Source organism: Glossina fuscipes, unplaced genomic scaffold, assembly GCF_014805625.2.
Source record: "Glossina fuscipes isolate IAEA_lab_2018 unplaced genomic scaffold, Yale_Gfus_2 2, whole genome shotgun sequence".
NCBI classification, from domain to species: domain Eukaryota; kingdom Metazoa; phylum Arthropoda; class Insecta; order Diptera; family Glossinidae; genus Glossina; species Glossina fuscipes.
The window spans coordinates 25,615,876-25,642,745 of NW_023998416.1; the positions used below are offsets into that span (position 1 = coordinate 25,615,876).

Genomic DNA, 26,870 nt, shown 5'->3' on the forward strand with positions numbered 1-26,870 from the left:
GCAAGAATAACGGTATTTCACAAAAAAAATTCAAAGAAAATATGAAAATGAGGAACAAAAAGGCTATGGCCGAACTAGGAGTTCTCGTTTATAATACGGGAAAAAATTTTATCAATTCATTTTCATTAGAAAACGTAGCACTCTCTTGGTAATTTGTTTAGAGAGGATCTGTAATAGGTAGACAACTTCGTACGATAAATCAAGTATATGTTCAATTTGGGATAATGACAATTTTTGCATTTAAAGCGGTATTTGTTTTGCATATTTCAGAAAATAACCAAAGTGAAATATCATTGCCATTGTTTATTTTAACACAAAAAAAAAAAAATTAGAACACGTAAGGAAGGTATATTTGGCGGGGACCCAAAAGGAGGCCGACAAGAAATCTTTATTGACTATGAAAAAATGGTAGAGTCTTATACAGAAAGCAAATTTCAATTAGCGAATCAAGTATCAGAACTTCAAAAACAGCGTAGAATGGATGTGTGAAAGCGTTGGAAAAACTATCTATCGAAAATGAATGCGTTAAACATCAATTGCAGCGTTTAAGCGGCGATAATGATTCATATAATGAATCTCATACACACCATCGTGCTTTTCGCATTCTACTCTCCAAGTTCTTTTAATTGATACCCATATCCCACGTACTATTAAGAAAACAAATTTCTGCAACACTAAGCCGGCAAAAGATTTAAGAGACTCGTAAATAAGGATGAGACAAAAAAATGTATGAATAAGTATATGGGCAACATTTGTGCTGTAACAGAGAAATGAATAATTTTCCTAACATGCATGTAACTCGGCTTAAAATTATAAAAGCATTGTGGGGGATTCTTTAGTTAGTTTAGTTATTACTGTAGCCTACGTGTTCGATGATTTGGGCCTCCCAACTGAATCTGCTCCTTTTGAATATATTATGGGGTATAATGAGATAATTTTAATATTGTATTTTTAATAATAACCAAACATTTTTAATAATGTTTAATATTCAAAATAGCTCGACAAAAATCGCTGAGTGATAGGATTTCGGTAATGCTAAATTGATGCAAAGGTATAGATGGACTGCAGCGATTCATTGAAACTCTTCCTATTTTAAATATTCTGTTTCTTCATTCGAGGGATGTATAAAATAGTTTTAAACATTCTGCCTTGTTTGCTATAGATGTTACATACATTATGAAAAAAGCAAAATGAGTATACCCCCATCTCGCAGTGGTCGTTATAATAATAAAATGGCAAAAGCAAACAACGTTTAAAGCAGTGTGATTGAAATATGATAGAAGGAAACAGTTGCCACACTTGCATAAATTATGATCAAAATACCATCTACAAATGACTACTAACCACAATTATACCATCTACAAATGACTACTAACCACACTTGCATAAATTATGATCAAAATACCATCTACAAATGACTAGAAATACCATTCACTCAGCAAACAACACAGTAGCTTGAAAAATGTTTTGGCAACTCTTCTTTGTCCGAAAAAAAGTCTTCCACGGCTTCTTGATTTTAAAAGTGATTGCATGGATGACGTACCAGAGACTGAAAATAATAAATGCCTTCAAAAGAGGTGGTTAGTCGAAGAAACGTCAACTCAATGGTAATCGTTCTCGATAGCCGAGAAGTGATTTTCGAATAGGTAAGTGAAAGCATCAATGTATTCACTATTTTCGCGTGAGAAGCTACAAGCATATATTCATGCATTCACAGCGGAACCATTGTATCAACGTAGTGCTAATGCCAAATATGAAAACCACCTCGATTCACCGTCATATGAGAGTAATTAAATGAGCGGGCCACCTCGATTCACAGTCGCGCTTTTGATTTCGGATAATTTGCCATACATAAGAGAGCGTATTTAACAGCCGTTTGCAAAATGGCGTGAACTCAAATTCGACTGCCTCGACCCACGCTGTTATCCCTATCAAGCGACTTTTATCTGTCAAGATGAGCAAGCGGTCTAAGGCGCCAGACTTAGAAACACCACTATTTGTTTGGAAATCTCAAAAGGACGCGGCAAAGAAAGACACTTGTGTCGGAATTGCAGAAACTAAAACCTATTTTAAATAGCTTAGCAGATGGTTCCATAAAAAATGGAATAGAAGCGTTGAATTAATTGTACCACTTTGCAAGGAAATTATATTGATGAACAAAAGTCGGATATTGTAAAAATATTCTTCCCTTAACAGAATAATTTTAGGAGATTGAATGAAATTAAACGTAAAACGTAAAACCTTAATCAAGCAATGAAAATTTCAGAAAATAAAACTGCGAGACAGAAGTTTCAGTGGGTTTAACGCAGATGCCTGCTTGAAAGGCTCCACCCTGCGGTGCCCGCTGGCGCACGGAGTGAAACGTCACTCTCGTTCCACAGGGAGCAGGGAGGCTCCCTGCAGTTCCAGGTCAAGGCCATGTGTATGGCATGCCCTTCCTTCTGGCGGAGGCGAGTCCTACCTAAAAAAAAAAAAAACCGCGACAATAGGAAACTGACAAAAAATTTTACTTAAATCATATTACAAAAGAACTCACGAATAAACCCTGACTTGTAATCAAATAATTGATAGCTAATACTTAATTTAATTAAGTAAAAAATTAATTTTATTAAGAACAGGTTTTTTTCGGTCTTTTTTATGTTGTATGACGTGGTAGTGTTTTTTTTTTTTTGTTCTAATCGAAAATGTGAGTATAATAGTGGGGCGGCAAATTTATTTTTTCCGATTTTTGATGGTTTTGCCGTCGGCGTTATTATCCATTTTTAGTTTTTTCTTGGGTGAGGCCTGAATCTCATATTCCTCTTCTTCGACGACATCGTCCTCTTCATCTGTCTCACCATCTTCGATATCAACCACTTCAACCTCATCTTTGATATTTTGCCCATGTATATACACGGGACCGTTGCCCTTAATAAGCTTAAATGTGACCGCAGTTTCATAAAACTCAATGTCAGGATTGCAAGCACGTGTTTCGCCAGCTTTCAATACCGCAATAGGAATCTTCAAATTATCTTTAATGGTGTGTACCTCGACAACATTGAACTCATCTTCTTTGGCTTCAGCACCTAATAAAATTTGACGAATTATTAATTTTTGGCCCCGGGGATAATCTTCGTCATTTGAAAGCACATCCCACAACACAGCATTATTTTCAGCGGTTAATGTAATACCGTAAAATGATTCTTCTGACATTTTGATTCTTCGTAATTGTCTAGAAACAATCAACAACGATGTTTTCGTAATATTTGCACAAATTACAAGAAATTATCGCAAAGAAAACTTTACACACGAGACGGCAAAAGGTATGATGCTTGAAACCGTATGAGTTTTGTTTACATAAACATCAATGTTGTCTTATCAATGTAAAATATTCATGCAGCAAAGATACAACTTTGTTGTTCACTCGTGTGAGATGATTTAAAATGCTTAAATACACATAATCATTCATAATTTCACAATTGTGATTATGAATATTCAGCAATTACAATTTAATTTGATTTTGTCTTTGGTTTTTCATTACAATCACGAAAATTAACAAATGTGCTATGATAGCTTCCAATATCAAGTAACGCCGCTCGTTAAAGTACAAATTGTTTTGATATCGAATGTCAATATCCATATTTTTTTCGAAACTTTTCTTTTGCTATGGGCAAATGTATATTTATATATTTATATATATATATATATATATATATATATATATCTTCTTCTATTACATCTTATATTTTACTTTCTCAAGGTAAAGAAAATATAAAAAAAGAAGTTTCGCGAACATTGTATTAAAAATTAGTGTAGTATTTAATAAATTACATTGTTGAAGAGAGAGAAGTTTTACGAAAATTATATGCAAAATTAATGTAGTATGTAATTAATTTATGGTACGAAGATGTTGATGAATGACTTAATGTAGCTGCTGTACACTGCAAGGCTGAAATAAATGTTAAGTCAATGGCGACATATAATTAACATAGATAGAATCTTTACTTGATATAATTAACCTGTCCAGCATACAATTGAACGCCTTATTGTCCTCCCATAATCTCTTCTACTACTAGCATATTCTTCTTCTATTGTAATTGGTTAATTCTATCCCTTAGATCGCCATTTTCCCCTAGTAATTTAGTTTCCTTAATTACGTAAATTCTTTCATTTTCAGAAATTGTCTGTACACATTCCCCACTACATCGAATAACTTCAAAATTGTGAATTTTATTCTTTCTTATCCGCCCGAGTGGACGTGCAGGCAAGAGTCTCGACTAGCAACTCTTGGGTTCAAATCTCAAGTGCGTTAGAATTTTTAATAAAGCTGAAAGCCTTAGTTGCTAGTGTTTTAAATGCTTTAGTCTTAGAATTATTCTCTGGCCAAATTTATAATAATAATAATAATAATAAATTTTTTTTGTAGGTTATTAAAATCACGAAACTCTTCTGACCTAAGTAAAGGTGTCTTGATTCAAAACGTTGTGCAACGCCGCAATTTGTACTTTTACCAAAAAATATAAATGTCAGTGTGGAGAGATATAAACACAACTGTGACTACCCTAAATTTTATTAGCATTAGTTTTCCCGTAATTTCCAAGCGGACTTTCACTATATCCAAAACTATTATATATATTTTTGCTTTTTACCTTTTTCCTTCTTCTCCTTTATGTTTTCTTTGAAATTCGCACATCGCTACTTTGATGAATAATTTGTTGAAAATGTAAGAATGGAAAATAATTACGATTGGAAAGTTCAATCAACAATTTAGACAACGGCTAGAACCTACTTTCCTGACCCGACATCTTTATTTATATATTTCCCTGGCGGAATGTACCTTAACGTGACGCCGACCTCTTTGCTTTTTTGTTTTTCTTTTTCACCTCTGCAAATGTTTATGGGCACGCAAAGATTTATCAGCTCTCTAAAAATATATAACGTAACCACAATTTCCTTTGAGTCTTTTTTAAGCAAGTAATGCTGAAGACGTTTCGGAGCCTCTGTAGCAATTTGGCAGAGTTTATCTTCAATTTAAAAATGGAAACTGAATCTTTTTAAGGTAATTATTTAACAACATATGAACTATACTTTCCAAGCATGGTTTCGCTATTCAAAGTTCGAAACAAACGCCTCGTATACGTTTCGGCAAAATAATTTGCTTCTTAGCGTACGCACAAGCTTTACGATTTTACTTTCCCATGGGAAGCCGAAGTATTATCAAGTATGATCAAGTAGTAGATACGTCACCTCCAATAGATCACATCTGTTGTATGTCGGTCTGTTTAACAAATATATAAAAGGAATATGAAATAAATGGTAACGGATTATGTGAAATATCTCTTGGTATGAGGCAAATCTGCTACAATAAATATTTGGATAGTCTTTGGTTCTACTTAGATGTACATGCTGCTATTCTGTTACTTGAATATATACAATGCTCGTATTCTTGTTGAGTTCATTATCCCATATTTATGTTTCTCTTTTGAACCAAAAATGGGGTAATCGTTTCTTGTTTCTCTATGGTTTACGTGTAAGGTTGTAGTAATTGATCCTAAATTGCTTAACTAAAACAAATATTGTTTGAAAATGGTGAATGTACATCAATTAAATTTGAAATATACAGCAATATATATAGGAGAAATAAGAGAAGAAGAAGAACAAGATTAATTAAAAATCAATTGATTAAATTTGAAAAATGAATGAGAACATAGAATCTATTCCTCAAATTTCCTACAAATCTGTCTATCACAAGCGGATGCAAAGGAAACATAAATTGCAGAACAACATAAGTGAAGAAAGTTGCTTAGACGGCCCGAATGATATCATTAAAACATTCGTAATTCAAAAAGATATCGCTTTAGAAAAAAGCATGGGTCGACATGAAGATGAAGTAATGTCCTTAGCGGATTCCCGATCTTATGTGCAAACGTGCTTACCCAATTTTGACAATTTGACAGCATCCCAAAAATTTACACCATATCATAAATTAATTTCCCCGTGTGCTGAGTTATCGAAAAGTGTAAGTGAATTTCATATCACTGACACACAGTTAATCGAATGTTGCAATGAAGTGGAAGTTATGATGAAAGAAGTAAACAACAACATAGACGCCTTAGAAGGAGCTCGTGGTGACAACAAAAAGAAGACAATAGTAGATATAATATTTAAGGACTTTTCTGTAACGCCTTTTGACAGTTATACAGCATCGCCTGAGAGTTAATTAAGAAATTTGGAGCGGTTCCCTTTATTTATATTACGGGAATAACCGAAACGTAACTATAGCTAAAGAAAGGGCGAAATCAAATTTGGAGGAAAAATTCAAGGCCGCTATTGAGAACAACGAGAATATGAGTATTTGTTTATCTTCATTGTTGCATGATAAGCATTTTTTGAATTCTAAAAAGTCATACGAGAAGCCACGCCAGAAGCAGAAAGTAAGTGGCTCTTTATAGGCTTTTTTTAACAAGTCTAACTTTGTACATTCTTCTTAGGAAAAGCTTCACATCGTTGTTACGACGATATCGAGAAAGTCGACACGTATAACGTAAGTCAAAGTAAGTTTTTAAAATTTGTGAAGAGACAATATTTAAGTTAATCCAAGATTTTTCAGCTTTAGTGCCATATAATCTGTGTAAACCTGGGGTAAGTAAAAATGATGATTGGGATGAAGCTGACGATGACTTATTTGGCTCCATTAGCACACAAGAAAATCAATAATAATAAAAATAATAACTTTCCCAATATATCTAAGTTTCAAGATAATAAGCAGATAACCCAAGGTATGGGCTCCTCACCCTTTTTTGACGCTTATTTTTATAATTTTTTTTTTATTTCTGCAGGTTTTCAAACAGCGAATGGTAAAAAAATCTCCATATCGGAACAAAGCAAAATATCCATGCAAAATATTCTAAGAGAATTTCAAGACGATTTGCGGGAAACGGATTATGAAACTGAATTAAAAGATATAAAAGCTCGGATATCGAATAAAATTATGGAGTCCAAGTTTAGAACAACCGCAACCAGAAAAAGACTAATGTTCGAAAAAAAAACAATGAAACGGGACAGAAAGATATAAAAGTTTGCACGGAATTCAAATTTTAAGAAATTACAAAGAGCAGTGCACAAGTCAACGAAAGCACAGGTTTTCAAATGGCTAACGGCAAGAAAATGGTCATATCTGAGAAAGGGAAAAAACGCGTGGAAGCCTTGAATGAATGAATTTCATGAAAGTGACGGTGATATTGAGGATAATTTGCTTTGTATAAAAAATAAAGTTATTTCTAAAAAGCAAAGCATGCTGTCGGAAAAAAAACTTTCAATACATCTTTAACAAGCAGGAAAGAAAAAGAAGATTACCCCAGTTGTAGCAGCAAGTTGTCAGCAGATGACAAAAAGTCGAATATAAAAGTTAAAAACGGTGAAGTGGAGGTGGGAAGCGACATCGTATCAAGTGCATGGGTTCCTACTCAAGATAATTGAAAGCAATTTGAATGTAAACAGACCGACGTCGATCCTTCGGCTTTAAATGTTCCAACAACGATTCGTACAAATCACTTCTTGTCATTAGATCCAAAAAAAAAACATCAGAAATTTTTAGTTTTAGTTATAATTTAATAAATACATTCAATTTGATTTTACTCACACTACATTGTTCTAGTTTGCCTTGCTTTGCTTTGCTTTGATTTTGATTTTGTTTCCATTTTATTAAATGGAAGATTTTAACGATTCTTTGGTTGCTACAGTGGGATCCTATGAATGGGTTCCTACTAATTTGAATTTCAACAACAAACCGTTTTAAAATCTCAAATTACTTTTGCAACATTCGGCTCTAAATGTTCCAATGATGATTCGAACCATTTGAACCATTTGGCTTCGATTCTAAATCTTCCTCTCGATGTCCTTTTTCTCTAAGATTTTTTAATTTTTTTAAATTTTTGATTTATAAATGTTTTACCAATTATTATTTTTATATAAAAAAATATTAATTATTCAATTACTTTGAGAAAGTATCCAATAAAAGAAGCGTAAAGTTCAAGTAAAAGATTAGAAAAATTATATTTTCATATTATATTAAATAAATGTATATAAAAATAAAATATATATAAAAGAATTATTAAATTATTGCATTTGCTTTGAATTTCACCTAAAACATTAGTTTATATAAACCGGCCAGATTCCACAAGTCAACAGCGTTTTGAAATATTCAGTTACTAAGTTTTTTGTTCCGGAGCATGTCCAAGCTATTTTCGTGTTCTTTTAACAGAGATCTGGCAGTTTTCTCAGTTATATTAAAACAGGGACGTTTAATTGTCATTCTTAGGGATTTATTGACAATTAAAAATTTCTCGCACGTTTTTCTTTGCTAGAGCCTTCAAAGTTTTGAAATCTTGTTTTTCCTTTAAATTATAAGCGTGTTTGAAATTGTATTGTAGAGAGTTTTATCTTATATTCTGCAAATTTTACTTATTACTTAGAATTTTAATAAAAAAAGAAGACCTTGGAAATTTTCGTTGGATTTTGCATTTAACGTCTTAACAAAAATTTCTTTAGAAATTTTATCACAAACAATAAATGTCACATAGCCTCTGAATGCATTTTTGTGTATTTCCATTTTCGGTGCGGGTGTTCCATTCAAAACAAAATCAAAAAAAATTGTTCGATTGAAGGATTAATTTTTTTTTTTGGTGCAACATTAACGCATCTTGCACTCAAACAACTTGCATTTTCGTTATACAGGTATAGTATCACAAGTAAGAACTAGGACAAATGTTAATATAAAAAAAAAAAAAAGTTTTTCAATGTCATCGCTTAAACTTGTATTGTACGTCTATGTAAAATGAGCGCAAAATCCACTGACCCGTTTTATTTTACAAATATTACTTGGTCATGGAACTAAATGAATTTTTCAATAAATCTTTTCAATAATTTGCTGATTGTGTAAAATATGTAAACCAATCACTATTTAAATATATGTAGTAAGGGACCCTCTTAAAAGTATTTAAATTGATGAGTTAAACGCAAAATGAAATAATCACAAATAATAATTATAAATGTGTGTATATGTATATATGTATATATATAGGATAACTTATGCAAACAAGGTTACTGTTGCAACAAATGTGTATAGGATAAGTGCAACAGTTGCTTAAATCGCCAAAAGAATGTATACAAGATATGGAGCAGACGATGCCCATTATAATGTGAAAGTGAATAGCAGTGAAGTCAAATTCATTGTGAATGGAAATTTGCCTCCCACACCGAAATCGCCGCCATGTTTACATGATCATATAAGAAGATCGATAGATGCCGCACGACGGCCTCATCAATTACGAATGTCTCCCACAAATGCTGCCACGTTCGAGCAAATTTTCGAACATAGTCCTCCAACAAAAACATATAAACTTCAGCACCGCTATTCTCACCGCAACAAGAACGCCTTACATGACGGCGAAATTGGAAGCATCATGCAGTCTCCACCTGACTTCACTAACAGAAACAACAATGACGATTTTAAGCTGTTTGGAAACGCCTACGCTTTGGATCCATATGCAATGGCAGTACCAGAGTATCAGCTATTACCACCGTAATAAATTTATACATCTTACCAGTTGATTGCTTTCTTTTTTTATCATTTTCCTATAAGTTTAATTTTAATTTGTAATTTGCTACGTTCAATTTGTAATTCTAAATGTATTCATATTTATACCTTGTGTTAGTTTTTATTTTGTAAAACTTTGTAAGTTTTCTCTGTTAATAATACTAGCAATGTTTATAAATAATCGATTTTTATATTTTTAAAGGCAGGACGAAGGCTGCTCAAATCCCGCCTACGAGCAGCATTATCAACACTACTATTCATACTTTTATGATTCTAATCTAAGTAATCAGAAGTATCAAAAGAAGTTAGGCAACGGAAGAAAGTTGCCCTCGCTGTCTGTCATGCCGATAGTAACAAAAAAAGATAATTTTCTCTTGGAGAATCAGCATCAAGTATTAAGCAAAACCAATTTTGTAGATACAGGACGTCATCGAAGAAATCAAAGTATCGATAGAAGTCGTCCTACTACTCCTACTAATGTCTTGCGGGAGAAATTGTCAAACAACAACGATGCTTTCTCCTTTGATGATTTTATCAGGTATGGAGACGGATCTAAAGAAGACCAATCAGATGGGAGTTTTCTAGATGGAATTCATCCTAATGAATATGAAAATAGAGATGTCAAACTTGCCAAAGCTGCTCGCATGAGATTAGTTTTGCAGGCAACTAGAAGGAAACTACGAACTCGTTCCGATTCCGATACGCGAGATTACAAGTCAACAAATGATTCACAATGGGTTAGACGAGAAGGTGGGAATGATAACAGCAGCGATCAATTGCAAAGTGTACACTCACCGAATAATAATGAACCTATACCACCACGTCCAATAAAACTGCCGGCTACGCCTGTTAAATCTAAAGGTTTGTATCTATTATCAATAACTAAGTAAACACTTTATAAAACATGAAAATTTTAAATTTTTCTCAGCGTTGGTTGTAGTGAAGAAACCATCACCTCCGTCTCCACATAACCGCCGCGTACTTCTCTATGACGGCCAGAGTCCGCGGCTGGCCCGAACGTCATCATCCCATTCGCGAGTAGGACGTTCGAAAGGCAAACAACAAATTGACAGTCGAACAAAAATTAAGAATAACGTTCAAATGGTTTTGAACGGTCGTGTACGCGTTTTAAAATCGATGAGTCCCAATAAAGATGCAGATGCTAATAGAAATTTTAGTAAAAACACTGACTCTAACGATGATGACGACGATGACGACGATGATTTGGACAACGGTAAAAATTATAATATATATTATAATGGATATTTAATAATAATATATAGTATACATGTATATGTAGGCAGCTTATTAAATATTTGTTTCCATTTCAGTTTCCGGTATAGGGGACAGCGAGAGTTCTGATTTATCGTCTGACTCCGAAGAAAGTTATCGGTCATACGCTTACAAAATAACGCATTCTGTGGATTGTATACCAAGTGTGGAATCGTTTTTAGAGTTTCAAGAATGTGGAGAAACTCTAGATAATCCAGAGACTATATTAGTACCCAGTCTGTTTCCGAATGTACCACCGTACTTAGCATTTTCTTCCGATACCCAAAAGGGCCCAGAGATTCCACCTGACTTATATCGTGTACTTAAATGGCGGGTAACCAGTAATATGCCGCGCGTGGTACGTCGCGTTTTAGGAAACAGCGGCATGCGTCTGCTGAAAAGTGCGTATTGTTATGAAAAGCGATGAGAAAAATAAATCAAAACAGATTGATGCGATCAATTTCAGAAACGAATGATTGGATGGGTATTTGGGCAAAACACATGAAATCAACTTCTTTCAAGTCAATAAGGCCGCATCAGAAAATCAATCATTTGCCAGGTTCATTCAGAATTGGACGCAAAGATTCCTGCTGGAAGAGTCTAGTCAAACTAAAAGCCAAGCATGGTAAAAAGGATTTTGGTTTCATGCCAAAGTGAGTTAGATAAATAGGAAGTATTACTATTTCTGTTTACTTTAATAATAATTCGTTTTGCTAATTCCGCCGTAGAACATATATCATTCCAAATGATTTGGGCCAATTGAGAAAAAGTTGGCCAAAATATGCTCAGAGGAATGTGAAATGGATAATTAAACCACCAGCAGGTGCCCGCGGTACAGGTATACGTGTAGTGGATCATTGGAATCAAATTCCAAAACGTAAACCACTTATTGTACAAAAATACATAGAACGTCCTCTGCTTATAAATAGTAGCAAATTTGATTTGCGTTTGTATGTTTTAGTTACATCAATAAATCCATTACGAGTGTACATGTATCATAACGGTTTGGCACGATTTGCTTCCGGTAAAAATTCAACAACACTTGTTTATTAATATTATATAAAACATATTTTAATAATTTTATTTGCAGTAAAGTACAGCGAAAAGTCAGAAACTTTAAATGACCGATGCATGCACCTCACTAATTATAGTATAAATAAGAAGTCATCGAATTACTCCAAGAATGAGGATGTGAATGCTTGCCATGGTCATAAATGGACCATCAAGTCGCTATGGAATTATCTGGGAAATCGTGGTGTACGCACAGACTGTTTATGGGAAGCACTTAGAAATCTAGTTTTGCATACAATATTAGCCGGAGAGAATGCAATAAATAACATGATTAAGGCTAACGTTGAATCAAAATATAGTTGTTATGAGCTTTTTGGTTTCGATGTTTTGCTAGACGCTGACTTAGTTCCATGGCTATTGGAAGTGAATATTTCACCATCACTGCATTCTGAATTGCCATTGGATACATTTGTTAAGGCCCCTCTAGTCCAAAGCATTCTTAATACGGCTTTATACCACGTAAATAATTCAGATATATTTAACTTATCATAATTAAAATTGTTTTCTATCGAAGGTACCGCCTAAAATACCTATGGATCGTCAACTAGAGTTAGCTGCCGAATTGTCATTACCTCCGGGCCAAATATGTTTCGACAAACGATTATATATTACTTACTTGTCTCGTCAAGAAAAAATTAAACACAATGCATTTACTCGCAAGTCTATAGAAGACCGATATGAGGTATTTATGAAAAGCTATTCAATTCACAATTGTATTATATATCGTTTATGTTATCTAAATGTTTATCTACTCAAATTGCTTTAAGTCAGTAGACAAGATATCTAATAAGGGAAAGACACATATTTTGCAAAATAAGATTTTATTTTTTATCATAATTTCCTTTTAACTTAACATTGCTATCTCTTTTCAATATGAGTAGTTCTTGGTTCGACTCAGACAGCCATCCTTTAAGATTTTCAAATAACTAAGAGCCGCTTAAGGTCAAATCTGGAGGTTGCAATAGTTACACCAGCAATACATGCCACTATTCATACAATCTCACTTATGCAATCTTTGAGGAATGCACTGGTGCTTAGTTATAAGGGTAGAATGCCCTTTTTACAAATGCAGCCATTTCATGTTCATTTTCATTTTCAACGGATCCAGTAACGCCAAAATAACTCCGTTGTTCCGTAAAGTATGCCATGTATATGTGCCAAAAATACTGAACATAGCATCTCTCGCTATTGTTTGCATTCTTTTTCACATCATTCCGATGTGTATGGGGAAATTATCGTTGAATTTATAAATCTTTATTGAAAACGCAATTTTATGCGATTATGAGCGAACGCGGCAACTATCCTGCCTCCAAATTTTCCTTCAAAATAGCAAGCACAGACCCATATGTGATGCATACGGCTGAAACTTCATCCCGCGTTTTTAATATTAGGTCACCTAGTATTGTATTAGAAATTCTTTTCGCCATCTTTTTGGTGTTGCAATCTCAATTGAGCGACTTCAACTACATTTATGCTCTGTACAAACACGTTTGAATTCAGATACCCAGTATCTTCTTCTTCTTTTTTTTTTTTTGATAGCACAAAGAAGAATTCAATTTGATCAGAAACAAGTCTGGCACATAACTAAAAACTTTAATTTCGCAAAAAATTCCCTATCTATAGGAATTAATGATTTGAAATTCTGCTCAAGCACTTACATACAAAAATAATTGTAAGCGACCAGAAGCGGTCTGAAAAGACAAAATTTTCATGAATTGACTTGGGCAGGGATAAACAAATGTCCTAAAGGAAATATATCAGGTTGGCGTAGTTCTTGCTTGCGACTGTTCGTAAGAGCTGCGAAAAGAAAAAAAATGGCAATCGGCTGCAGCCGACTGCACACAGGATTGGTAATCGCGATTCTTACCTATTTAGCTACTCATGCGAATGTGGAGAATATAAGAGACCTATTTTCACTACTCTTCATCATTTAGTTACGAAGTGGAAAGTGATTAAATTTCAATAGACAAAGTACATTTGAGGCATAGCATTGGAAAAGAAGCAACGGATCGATTGCTTGTAAAAACTTATCTAATAAGTTGGGAAGATGGCAGAATCTAAGTGGTAACGCCATTCTTCGGGCTATGTTGGAGAGTAACCACTACACCACTACAATTGCAAAGGCATCTCACGTTAAACCTCTTCAAAATTCAAACATTTTGTTTAACACGCGACGGAACTTTCCCTCCAATCTAATAGTTTGCTTGCACGCTGAACAATTGTTTGATCATTTTAGAATGTTCAATGGGTGTTTGCACACGTTCTTTAGTAACCATTTCTTTTTTGGAATTAAAGGGCTTTTTTTTTGAAGAATTCTTCTTGCCAACTTTAAAGAAATTTGTTTGTTTTCTTTATTTGAAAAGTACATTAATGAAATTCTGGAACGATTGACGCCGGATGACATACGCTGTTTGATAATCGCGGAAGATGAGTTAGCGCGCAGTAAACCATTGGAGCGCATATTCCCAACAGCGGAAACTTACAAGTACCTGAAGTACACTGAATCGGCGCGATACTACAATCGTCTATTGGATGCTTGGGAAACTCGTTATTCGGAAAATCGTAGTGCAGGCATAGATCTCTTACGAGATTATTGCTCCGAAAGATATCATCTACAAATACCACCAACACCCGCCAAAAAGGTAAATATATATGTCCTCAATATCATCACCTACATACAAACATTTGCATATATAACAGCAATACTTTTTTCATCAATTATACATTTAAGGAGAACTTATCTCCACATATCATTTTTAAACACTCAACAAGAAAGTTAACGCGATTGTTGTCTTTACACGCAAAAATCATTCAATTTGAAAACAATGTTCTATTGATTTATTAAAAAAACTAAAAAAAAAAAAAAAAAACTAAACGAAACGAAACGAAATAAAAAAACAAAACTTATTAAATTTTGGAGGGTTGTTGGCGTGCTATTATATCGTTGTTTTGGCGTTGCCGATCTTTATACTCTCGTAAGTTAATCCGCTTCTCCAACAATAATAGTTTTGAACGTAAACATTGTTCATTGGGAATATAAAACTAAAAAATGACTTAGCATAGAATTATATTATGTAGAAAGTGTCAAATTATATCAAGGTCTTGCTTTAAATAATAATAACAATAATAATAATAATAATAATAATAAGTAACGCGTTTTTAGTACGCAAACAATTGTTTTCAAGTATGTAATTCTAACTAAAGACGAGTGTGTGTGTATGTGAGTTAAACATTTTAATACAAAATTAAACTGTATTTCGATGTATATTAAACGCTTTTTTAAATAAACATAACACAAGGCTGTGATATCTTTAAAACTCGCATGAAAAGTAAATTAAAGATTTTATTAAACGATCAAAAATTATATATATATATATAATTAGTAGTCTCTAGAATGGTTATGCGTTTTAACTATACAAAAAAAAAAAAAAAAATATATATATATATATATATATATATATATATATATATTGCAAAATAAATCAATGACAAAGACTTAGAGCTATAGACTATCTTCACAATATTTCAAAAACGATTTTTCAAAAATATACACACGTTAAACATAGAGCGATTAAAAATACGGGAAGAAAAACGCGGCAGAATCATAGGAAAGGAAGGAAAGAAAAAAAATTATTATAAGGAGAAAAATATCATCAAAAAAAAAAAAACAAAAAAAAGCATTGTGTTGCATTTATAAATGCGTTCCCTACTTATTCATTATAAACTGCATAACTATTATTCAAAATACTTGCCACATATTTATTTATGTCTGTTTATTTATTTTTTTTTTTTATTGACCCAATTTACCTCAACTATATGATATAAAAAAAAAGTATTTTGAAGATGATGACATTGTCTATTATTCATCGCGTGAAAAACTTTCTATATCAGGTGGGTTACACTTCGAGAACGTTCCATATGTTCCAAAATATAAATAGCTTATCGTATCCTTTTATTAGCTTAATATCGATTCACTAAAATAAGATTAAAGAAATATTAATAAAAATGCGTACGCTTTAAATGCCAATTCTAAAAGACATTATTGGCATTCTTTTTTTTTATTTTGGAAAACGCCTTCTCACCCATACGATATTATATATCTATATATATATATACTCATATATAATATATATACGCTTTACATATTACTCATATAATAAATATAAATAACTAAATTTCCGCAAGCGCATAAATATAATAATTAGCAGTTACGTCGGCAAGCACGTTCATATCATATCTTATCAGTAGTGGTGCATGTACCTTTACTGATTTGGTTTTATACAATTGGTTTATATTCACTTAGCTCTCACTTGGAAATATTTGCTTAATGTAGGCCTCTTCCTATATTCCTACTACATATATATTCCTACGATCCATGAAACAATACAACATTTTTATCTATATAAAAGAAAGAGGTACGCTATTGATTCTCGATCAGTGTGAAATTGGGCATCAATTCCTAATTTATTTATTTGCTGATCGTTCGAGTCATTCCTATGAAAATTATCTTGCGAATAACTTTTCTAATGCAAATGGTTAAAGAATATATTTTTAACTGCAGATGCCAAGCAGAAGCTAGGAATTCATATGAAACGAGACAGAGTGTATATATTCGTCTTGTCATTCCCAAGTCATTCACAACTGACGATTACATTGTTCTTGTTCTTGCGAGAAACAAGAAAGTTACATTCGCCTTGGACTAATCCCTCCCTATGCCTGTGCCTCAAAGTAAATGCTCAAATATTATCTTTCTATTTAAATCATTTGTCGTAAGCTGTAACTGTGTTATGGTAAGCTTACATATATTAGGTTTGATCGACTTGATATAAAGTTGCGCTTCTCTATCCTACAGCACCTGTGATGCAAGAGTTTTAATTAAGTTCGTAAGCACGCATGTAAGACCTATCTTTTATTATAGCGAAACTAAAAAAAGTATTGTCGCCCTCTTCGTCGAAGTAAATACATGTACAAGCATACATTTGCCATCTCTTTTTGAAAAAAATCATTTCACTGTTCTATTTATAACAGTCAAAAGTGTGAGCAAGAGTCCGCTAAAAATAATTCCATTTCGATGAGCTTTCGTGGCCTTCAAACAATGCTCTAATACCTAGCATTTCTTGTATATAAAACTGAGAACGTTTTTTAGGTTAAAACATTCATATGAATTCTTTCGAAGCTTTTCTCTTTTCACTCCCTTCATTTTCGATTTAATCTTATCGTTGTTGCGTTTTTCGTTGCATTTATTCCTGTTGTTTATATCTCTATTGGCAGTTTTATTATAAATATTTTATCAAAATTTAATTTAAAGTCGCTTCCAAATGTTTTTCGCTCATTTACGGGGTTTTTGTACCCTACACCACTTGTGTACTTTTTGCGGATGTATGCAACTAGCAGAAGGACTTGTGATAAATGCACCTTTTTATTATGCCATTCTATTGAGAATCGCTTTTGATTTCATTTAAGTATGTCTATCCATCTGTCCGTTTTGTGCTTGATGTACAGGTCGCAATTTCTTGAGGTATTTCAATGAAATTTGCATTGTTTCGGCGCAAGCTATTAACACCATTCGGATCCCATCACTTCTTCGGCTTCTCCCCTTATAAAGCATTATATTGAAAAGTTGTTTTAAGAAACAACATTGAAATTTTTAGAATTTCAAAAACTGAAAACTTTCGATATGTTGGGTAAAGTTTTTTAAATCGCTTGCCCTATAACCGTTCCTATGGAAATAGTGTCTTGTTATGGTAAAAATGCCTAATTTGCAATATTTCTCGACGAGAATTCGTTTACAATAAAAATTTGATATAAAACTTTGCCTTATCGAGTTTGGACTTCGTAGGTCTATTTTTTTGGATAAACATCCATATATGGGCACTAATAACAAATAAGATTTTTTTGAAAAAAAATTTTAATTTTTAATATTTTATGATAAAAATTTGTCCTTAGTAAGTCAACCATAGGCAGCTTGGATCACATAGACCATAGACCTATTTCTCAGACAGCACCATATGTAGAAAAATCAGTTATCGTGTTTCCCTATCTTTCTCCATTGATAGTATTTGCAATGCCATTTTCATTTTCAAAAATTACATCTTCAGCCCACAAACTGCATGTAAAGCTATTTTTGCGCACGTGCAGGTCTTTTCGAAACATTAGGTGGATTTCCTTTAGGAGGCACTTAAACGAATATAAGTTTCATCCCACATGCATGAAACGTATCCGTGTGTTCATTTTCTTCGTAGCAATTTCGCGAAACCATTTCTGTTCGCTGTGCGCTATGTGGATATTGGCAAAGTCCATGTCATATATTGAGAAAAATTTCGAACCAAATCTTAATAGAAGACGTGTTTTATTTACGTTTGCTTATGGAACCATAAAATAGATAATTCTATACAAATCTTCTTATAAAAATGGTAACCTATAATCAAAATGTTAAAAAAGATTCGAAGTTTAACTGCCGGAATTGTGGAGCCTTAATCCTCAAAAAACATGTGCAAAAAACTTGTCCTTCCATTCTCCTTATAACTGAAATGAACTATCTTCTCAAATATATAGCGGGAGGTTTCATTTATTAAGTTTTATAATGTACACACATGTATACGCCGTATGTAGATTCGATTCATCCATTAGTCCAAGAATTGTTGTAACAATAGCGAGGCATAAATAAACTTTCCTCGCAAGAAGTTAATAAATTTTCTTCTTCTTTGACTTCTTCACTCACGGGATCTTGCGTGCTTGCAAAACTATATAAAAAAATGATGTTCGTATTATCTCTGAGGCATATATAATGCGATTGCTTTCTAAAAGCCTGATTATCCGCTTTTAACTAAACTCACTTAGTGTACATGCACAGATTTTCTTAACTTTTATTTATTCCTTTTCTCCTGCTGGTGTAAGCATTCATTTTTCTCCATTTCCTTGAGTTTATTTTCTTGAATTTTTTTTTTTTTTTTGTTAAATCCATTAATCAAGGACATGTATATCAACAATAATAATAAAAAATTATTATTCTGTAATATTTTGCAGGACTTTTTCATCAAATTTCTGAGATGGATATTAAAATCATAATTACTGCCATCGCCTTTGTAGCGATTGCTTCCATAGCGTTGTGCGTAATTAGTTTAATAGCTATTAAGTATACACACAACAATATATGATGTGCGCTACATATAAGTAGCGATTAGAGTAAAATCATATATACTTTTATATAGTAATATAATAATAAACAGTGTCTCAAAAAATCTATTATATACACTGCCCTCATATTATTACAATAGAAAATATTTTAAGAAGTAAGAAAGTCCCCTTGACGGAGTAGATGTAAAATATTCAACGCGGCAAACAGTTTTTATCAATTATAGGACCAATTATAGCATGATTGCATCAAATTTTTATATTCATGGCGAGTTTTAGATCGTTAATCTCTTGAGCTTACAAACTCGTTTTAGTTCCCCAGATCTTGTGGGCATGTTCATATGTTCGTAATATCTCCGTTTTCAGATTTAATTAACTGTCTCTTCTTAATGTCGTAAAGAGGATAAGAAGATTAGTTTGATTTTCAACTTAACCCTGATATGTGTATAAATTGTTTCCGAAATTCTCAATCTCTACAAATTTTTATAGTTTTATCCCGCCGATAATGAGCTTAATTAAAGTTTATATATATATATCCAGGGATAGAAAACAGATGAGAAGACAACACTAAAAACCGATCAAGCTCCCCCTATAATAGTCCTAAATACGTAAACACTGCAGAAGTACTAAGTACTTCAATTAGAGTAAATTCACTAAAAGTATTGAACGATTTTTAGTTTTCTCTTCTCTACCCCTGGACAGGTTCGGTTTTAAATTCCTTTAGAACTAAATAAAAGTTTCTCAAACATGGATTACGAATAAGTTGACTCTTAAAAGCTTTTATTCGATAGATGGACAACAAAGAGATGCAAGAATATGCATAATTTAGTCTAAATTTATTTTTATAAAATTTCTAATAACGTAAAGATTAATTGAGAATATTTGGATATGTATGTAAATTTATTTTGAGGCACTGTAATATCAACAAACAATTCATGTGATGATAACTTAACCCATAGCAATATTAGTTGACTCGTGATACTATTAAACAATAAAACATTTTTATTATTCGCTTATAGCGAATCTAGAAGACTCACTACTATAAATAAGTACATAGAATTCTTGCCGAACCTATCTAGTCGGCAATTGCTGTTGCAGTTCGTTAATTGTCGAAAAATCCAACTATCTTTTTGAAAATTGTCTGATATATATGCAAGTGAAATGTTAGTTAGTGTTTATATCATAGAGATGGACGCACAGACAGACAATATGCATTTTTGAAATGAAATAAAGTTATGTGCGCCGGGCAAGCAGACTCTTTACACAAAATTTACGACACTCCGTACGTGGCCTCATGGAGACGGACGCATAGATAGACAAAAAAATGCCCTTCTTAGGGATTCTCTAGCACATATACCCACGTAAGGACAAGTCCGATCCTCTTCTATTTACCAGTAGTAATGAGTACGAAAAAAAAAAAAAATTAATAAATAAAAGACAGAAAAAAAAAAAACAAATTTCATTATTTATTTTAGATAAAAAATCGAATTGAAAATTACTGAAGAAATTTTTAATGATTTAATAATTCGAACAAGTCTTATGTGATAGTTAAAAATTATTCTCGTTACCCGAATCGATATTATTTCAGATGAAAATTAAAGTTAGACAATTGTATAGTTAGTCAATTTTATGCCTTATGAATCCGATATATATACAAACGCGTATATGCGATACGCCGTAATTACCGTGAACACTCAAACTACTTAACGCGTAGAGAAAATTCAAAAATCAAAAGCACTCTTAAAAATAATCTTAAAACCCAAATATTAAAAAAAAAAATAAATAAATAAATAAATAAAAACTTTTGGACTCTATTTTATAAACTTTACCAATTACTTCTTACACTTACAATACCTGTTGATTAATACCTAACATTACTTTTAATAAAAAATAATCACTTACACAGTTTCAATTTCTAATTTTCGATGCGGCTGACGCTTACAATCATCTCACTTAACAAATTTTGTTCAAAACAAATTTCGATACAAAGCCTTCTCACTTACTTAACTTAAGAAAAACATATCAATCATATTCCGAATTTGCAATAATTTAAAAAATTCAATTTCCAATCTTCTCAAATTTTTTTTTTTTTTTATTCACTAAAGAGATCCTGTTAGATTTGTAGTACATAGTCAAAATAGTAAATAGATTTTATAAAATAATTTATTATCATTACTATCACACGTAATATGACTCTTTAATAAGATCCGACTTCAAGAGTTTATAGATAAATAAACCGTAATCGAATATTATGAAAGAGCCGTTAGCTTATGCTCTCAACAGAGGGCATATTAAATTTCACTTATTTATCTAAGGCACAGGACAAATCATCGAAGGCCACACTACGTATATATTCTGGATCAATTCATATCGAGCAACGTAATCAATGAATTCATGTTCGTATCACTTTCTGTCTGGCAAAGTTGCACTTGCAGATAAACCAAGTTTTTCTTAAAAAAGCGATCGCTCTGCATTATACCTTATATCATATATATGAAATCTGAAAGATCTAAAATAGTCTCACTTTATATTATGTGAATCGATTCAGAATCATTTTCTCGAACGAGAATTAAATCGGATCACTTTTACGACTAATTTTCTCCATATGAGTAGCCGAGTGGATAAGAATAGCCAAGTCAATGTTTGCGGGTTCAAATCTCGAAGCGATAGAGTTTTCTTTGGTCGTAGCTATAGTGAGTGTTCAGTCGATAAAGGCCTAACATTTACCAATTAGGTACAGATCCATTAGGCTGCGGTCGCTTGCTTTTCTCACTTCTTTTCGAACGTCACCGTATTACAAATAAGGGAAAGCCTCCTGAGTGACTGATTATATTATGGAAAAAAAGCAAAACAAATCTTCCCCATATAATCTATTGTTTTGAAATACTTGTTATAGGAGAAAATGAGTAACATTTTAAAATTGCCGACTGATAGCATTTCGGTGCTGGAACAAATGAACCGACTTTTTCAACGCCATTCCGTAGAAGTCTGTCTGCGAAAAGCTTGTCTTTAACAGAATGTGATGCAAATTGGTTTATATGTTAAATTTGGACTACATAAGTCTATTTTTTGCATTCTGTCACATAAAAGGGTACTCATGAAAAATAGCCCTTATTTTAAGAACGGAAATAAGTTAATTCTTTACCTAAGATTTTTGAGAAGAAAATGAATTCTGCTAAATTTGGACGACATTAGTCTATGTTACGGGCTCCCACAAGAAACTTGCCTTTGCATGGGAAGATGATATAATTTTTGGTGTTTTATCACTAAAAGCTAGAGATGGTGTAGGTTACGTAACACTAGATTTCCGGTAGAAATAGGTTGTGAATCGTCACAGTCGCAAAACTGAGCATAGGAAACTGAAATTTGACATAAATATTCTTTGATCGATTAAGAATACGAAATTTATAAACGGATGTGATTTGTTCGCAAACACGCCCACCATGCGGGAGAAACTAAAACAACCTTAGAAACACCGAGAATTTTTTCACATTTTCGTTCATAACGTGCGATATCAGATATTCGTTGAGATCACTTTCGTGCTTAGTTCGAAAATAGTTACAATCGGTTTACTAACACGTCCACAATTAACGATGAAATCCAATCCAATGTGCCTTAGGATAAATGGGAACTAAATTAGAAATAAGTTGGAATTTAAATTTTGTTGCTAATTGCGGCGGTCCTGACGGACATTTGCGTTGCAGTTTTTCAGAAATATATCCATGTAATCAAAAGTTATAGACGAAAATTTAAAAAAATTCTCGCTATTTCCGAGATTGTTTTAGTTTCTGCCGCATTATGGGCGTGTATGTGAGGCGAATCGAACCCATCTTCTCTTAAACCTCGTTTTTTAAAATCAATCAAGGAATGTTTTCTGTCTTTACGGTCTTGCATAAAAATAGGTGTAGAACATCACATTTGCATCAAAATATCAAAAGTGGATGTGCCCTAGAAAAAAGGAGTAGACATGTACGTGTGCTAAACTGTCCGAAAGTTTCCCGAGGCATTGAGCTGCATTTTCGTCCGATAAGTTTTGCTTGCAATTCATTGTCTTTGAACTTTTTTGGCCAGCAATTTGAGTATGACGCAGCAGCATCACCATATAGTGTCTAAAAGTGTGTGATGGGCTTCGGCAGCAGATTTCTTCAAATCAAACTGAAACGTAATAAATGGAATTTTGAGCTATACCTGATTAGCGTCTGTATACGCAGAATATCCTAATAATACTAAATTGTTACTTTAGGTATAGAAAGGTCAAAATGATTGCTGGTATGTTCCATTTCTTCATAATTTTTACTCATAGAAACCGCTGGCCAAAATTAACGCAACTATTAGATGTTGCCTAATGGTAGCTGCATCTGCAGCATATCCACATCGCCGACAATAGAAATTATGTACTGTCTGTGTTTGCATTAGGCCGTAACGATGAATGGCCAGCCTTGTAATCAATAAGCTCGAATGTTATCATAACAATTTTTAAACTACGCTTAGCCTGCACCCTTTCATACTCGCAATCCAATGCTGACTAATATAAAACATTCGGCTTAAGTGTAAGTTGCTTGTGTTTTTCTTTTTAGATTTTTTACAAACTCTCTTAACACTTAACTAATTCTTTAATTTTTTTGATTCTCTTTTTAATACACGATTATTATACATTTATAAAGCATGAATAGGACACATTAGATAAATACATATATGTATATATATATATCCTTATATATAAAAGCGATTTAAGTGCATGATTAATTTTAATTATATACATAGATACATAAATACATAATACATATAAAGCGAGAAGGAAGTTTTGTTTTATATTAATTACCCTTTCAAAGTTTCCTTCTTTTGCTAATTTACTACATTATATATATATATATAATATATATACATAATATATACATTATATATATACATAATATATACATTATATATATATATAATATATACGTTATATATATATAATATAATATATATTATATATATGAAAATCTATTCAATTTAAAATTACTTAATAATGAAAGTGTTCCCTTCAATATTTGTGGTAAACTTTGTATATATTTTAACTAATTATTTCGAATAAAGAGATTAATGTATAGTAAATATATGCATACAAAATATAGATTTTGTTCGAAAATTAAAATTAATTATCATAAGTAGGTTTTATTCTTTCCTTACTTACAAACCTCCTCTACACATCTTTCTCTTTCCCTCTCTCTCATCTTCTTTCTCTTCATTTGTATTTTTCTTCCTCTATAACTACCACAAAAAGATAAGCGACTTGCTTGAGCATTTGAAGGAAAAAAAAATGGTCCGAACGGTCTGACATTGTATTTCATCTTAATAGAGACTACTCTTCTTCTTCTTTTTCTTATTCTTTCATCTTTTCCCACAAGTAATTGGTTTGCACTCGATGTTTATGTAAATTGTTTGGCTGTGGGTTCAGTTTTTAGTTGGTTTTTTTTGGATATGCGAACAGACGGACATGCTTAGGTGAATTCCAAATTTGAAACTGGCCAAGTACGTACACTTTCCGTTATGGGATTTTTGAAGCTTGCTTCTGTGCGTTATAAAAGCCAATTTTGTATTCCTTTCGAAAATAGAAATGCTCTCAATGTATATTATATGGGTGCCCTTTCCTCGATTTGGCCAATTTCCCATTCCCAAGGGCAGCCGACTTATTTTGATAACTTCTTATAAGAAAATGTATTGTAATTATTGGAAATTCGCGACGAAAATCGCTTAGTATTTCGGCCTTCGAACTTGATATGAAAACCTTGAGTCGGATAAAGCAATTTTTGTAACCCCTTGACATATAACCGTTCCTCTATAGGAACTGAATCTTTATATGAGAGGAACGTCTAATTTTCAATAGTTCTTGATGAAAATTCGTTCATAATAATAATTTGCCATAAAGTTTAACCTCACTAAATTTGGACTACGTAGGTCTATTGTTTAGATCGGAACTCCTATAAAATAAGATTTCATTTGCCAAAAAGGTGTAATTTTTAATATTTTATGATGAAAGTTTATTCGGATCACATAGCCGTTCAGATCACAGGTCGTTATTTTGAAGATATTTTGGTGAAAGTGTTTTGACCAAAGAACGAACGCTATCGATTCGGATCGAACCAGCTTTTTCGACCACTTCTTTCGTAAACGCCTTATTTTGAATAGTCGTTATATGAATAAAGCGTACTGTGTTTTAACACAAAGTGGTGTAAGGTGTGTAATAGGCGACGTTGACCGACTACAATATTCTCACTTGCTTTTTTAAAAAATAAAATAATAAAAACAAAATGCTAACCGTACTGCACTCTTCTAACTTACTTAATATCGTATATTCAAACTGATCAAGAATATGGGTATAATTGACAGGAAAATTCTCCTCAAAAAAATTTTCTAAAATCCGATCTAAGAACGCACTCACAAATCGCCAATCGAACAATTTGAGAATTTTAATAAAGAATTAATTCCGAATCCGTGATGATAAGGATTGCACAGCGATTTCAACATTCTTATCTTGTCGTGGTAGATATGTTTGCATTATTCGCCTTAAGCGGGGCGAATATAGTTATTAATTACCTCCCTCCATTTCTTCTTTTACTAAATGTGCGTAAGCAAAGACTAAAAAAAAAAAAAATAAATAAAAAAATAAAATCGAAAATTTGAAAATTTTAAAAATCTTAGAAGTTTGATTAATATTTGTTTGTATGTAATAATAAATTTATATAGAGTCTTTATCGTATATGCAGTGATTTAGAGTAGAGAATAGCCAGCCGGACCTCAAGAGCTTCATCGCGGCAAATTAAATATTTGTAAATGAATGAAATAAATAATTTGCATTAATATTAACAACAACAAACAAGAACAACATTTCTTAAAAAATTACAAAGTAAAGCCAATCAATCAATCCTCTCTGCTATGAGTTAGCTTGTATTTCTTTTATCTCTATACATGTATACGTATAAAACTATTTTAAATGTTTGTATCTAAAAGCAATCGTATAGTGAGTGTTCTAATGTATGCGCACACACATGTATCGATGTGTGCGAATAGTTAGTTAGTTGGATAATAACCGCAGCAATATTTTAAAGTAAGTTATTAAAATTATTTAACTCATCGCCCGTCCAATATATCCCACTATTTTTTAATTGCATGATTTATTTATTGATGAAGAAATGCTACCCACTTTCCCATTGATTTCTTGTAGTTCATTTCAAGAAGAAGCAAAGTAAGACAACTGCTTTACTATTTTTCTATTTAAAATTCGTTTTTAAATCCTACATAAGTTTTTTTTTTTTTCTTTTTAAATTTTATCATTTTCAATACCCACCTATCTGTAGATCATTCATATAGGTATTGTGTTGACAGGATTAATATAGGCACTTTTGTGGATCGTATTCATCAACTGGGGATGTAATAAAACGTCGAAAATATTTTCGAAAATACATTATTATGACAAATACACATGCATGAAATCCGACAAAGACGGATGGACGTATGGTCATGATGTATGCACTCATCAAACACTTATTGATGACTCATGGCTTATGTTCTTCGCGATTATTTTGCTTAGTGAACATCTCTTGTAAGCGAATAGGAAGACAATGATTATTATTATTTCATCGCATTATTGTTATAAATAAAAGAATATTAAATTTTATATTTTCCATAGGTTTATGATGCTGTTCATTGTGATCCACTAATAGAGCTGCTCATTCTTAAAATTGAAGTGGAGAAAGTTCCTCGATTAATAGATTTATTGAATTGTCCCATAATAATTTCATAAACGCCCACTTCGCGCTAGTTTTAAAAGTCG

General features: G+C 32.5%; 2 protein-coding genes across 6 annotated transcripts; one reads left to right on the forward strand and one right to left on the reverse strand.

The window, feature by feature from the left end:
- Positions 1 to 2,671: 2,671 nt before the first annotated feature.
- On the reverse strand, positions 2,672 to 3,538 carry LOC119633481 (nucleoplasmin-like protein). Its single transcript, XM_038027058.1, has one exon. It carries the CDS (start codon positions 3,190 to 3,192, stop codon positions 2,713 to 2,715), a length of 480 nt encoding a protein of 159 aa, XP_037882986.1. The 5' UTR covers positions 3,193 to 3,538; the 3' UTR covers positions 2,672 to 2,712.
- A 4,820-nt stretch (positions 3,539 to 8,358) lies between these two features.
- On the forward strand, positions 8,359 to 23,927 carry LOC119633196 (tubulin polyglutamylase TTLL4). Of its 5 annotated transcripts, none has more exons than XM_038026588.1 (12): positions 8,359 to 8,715; positions 9,062 to 9,562; positions 9,780 to 10,438; positions 10,506 to 10,811; positions 10,909 to 11,250; positions 11,316 to 11,502; positions 11,578 to 11,873; positions 11,940 to 12,379; positions 12,435 to 12,602; positions 14,284 to 14,562; positions 15,754 to 15,811; positions 23,719 to 23,927. In XM_038026588.1, the coding sequence occupies exons 2-12, from the start codon at positions 9,141 to 9,143 to the stop codon at positions 23,721 to 23,723; spliced, it is 3,162 nt and encodes a 1,053-aa protein (XP_037882516.1). In that variant the 5' UTR covers positions 8,359 to 8,715; positions 9,062 to 9,140; the 3' UTR covers positions 23,724 to 23,927. The 5 variants fall into 5 exon arrangements, with proteins under 5 accessions (XP_037882516.1, XP_037882515.1, XP_037882519.1 ...); XM_038026587.1 differs by lacking the exon at positions 23,719 to 23,927 and adding an exon at positions 18,947 to 19,737; XM_038026591.1 differs by lacking the exons at positions 9,062 to 9,562; positions 23,719 to 23,927 and adding an exon at positions 18,947 to 19,736.
- The last annotated feature ends 2,943 nt before the right edge of the window (positions 23,928 to 26,870 follow it).

Bases quoted from the DNA above. Each gene is read 5' to 3' on its own strand.
- LOC119633481 (XM_038027058.1), bottom strand. From the start codon at position 3,192: ATGTCAGAAGAATCATTTTACGGTATTACATTAACCGCTGAAAATAAT.
- LOC119633196 (XM_038026587.1), top strand. From the start codon at position 9,141: ATGTATACAAGATATGGAGCAGACGATGCCCATTATAATGTGAAAGTG. The intron at 9,563-9,779 runs GTAATAAATTTA...ATATTTTTAAAG, and splicing joins GAGTATCAGCTATTACCACC to GCAGGACGAAGGCTGCTCAA. The intron at 14,563-15,753 runs GTAAATATATAT...ATAAAAAAAAAG, and splicing joins CACCAACACCCGCCAAAAAG to TATTTTGAAGATGATGACAT.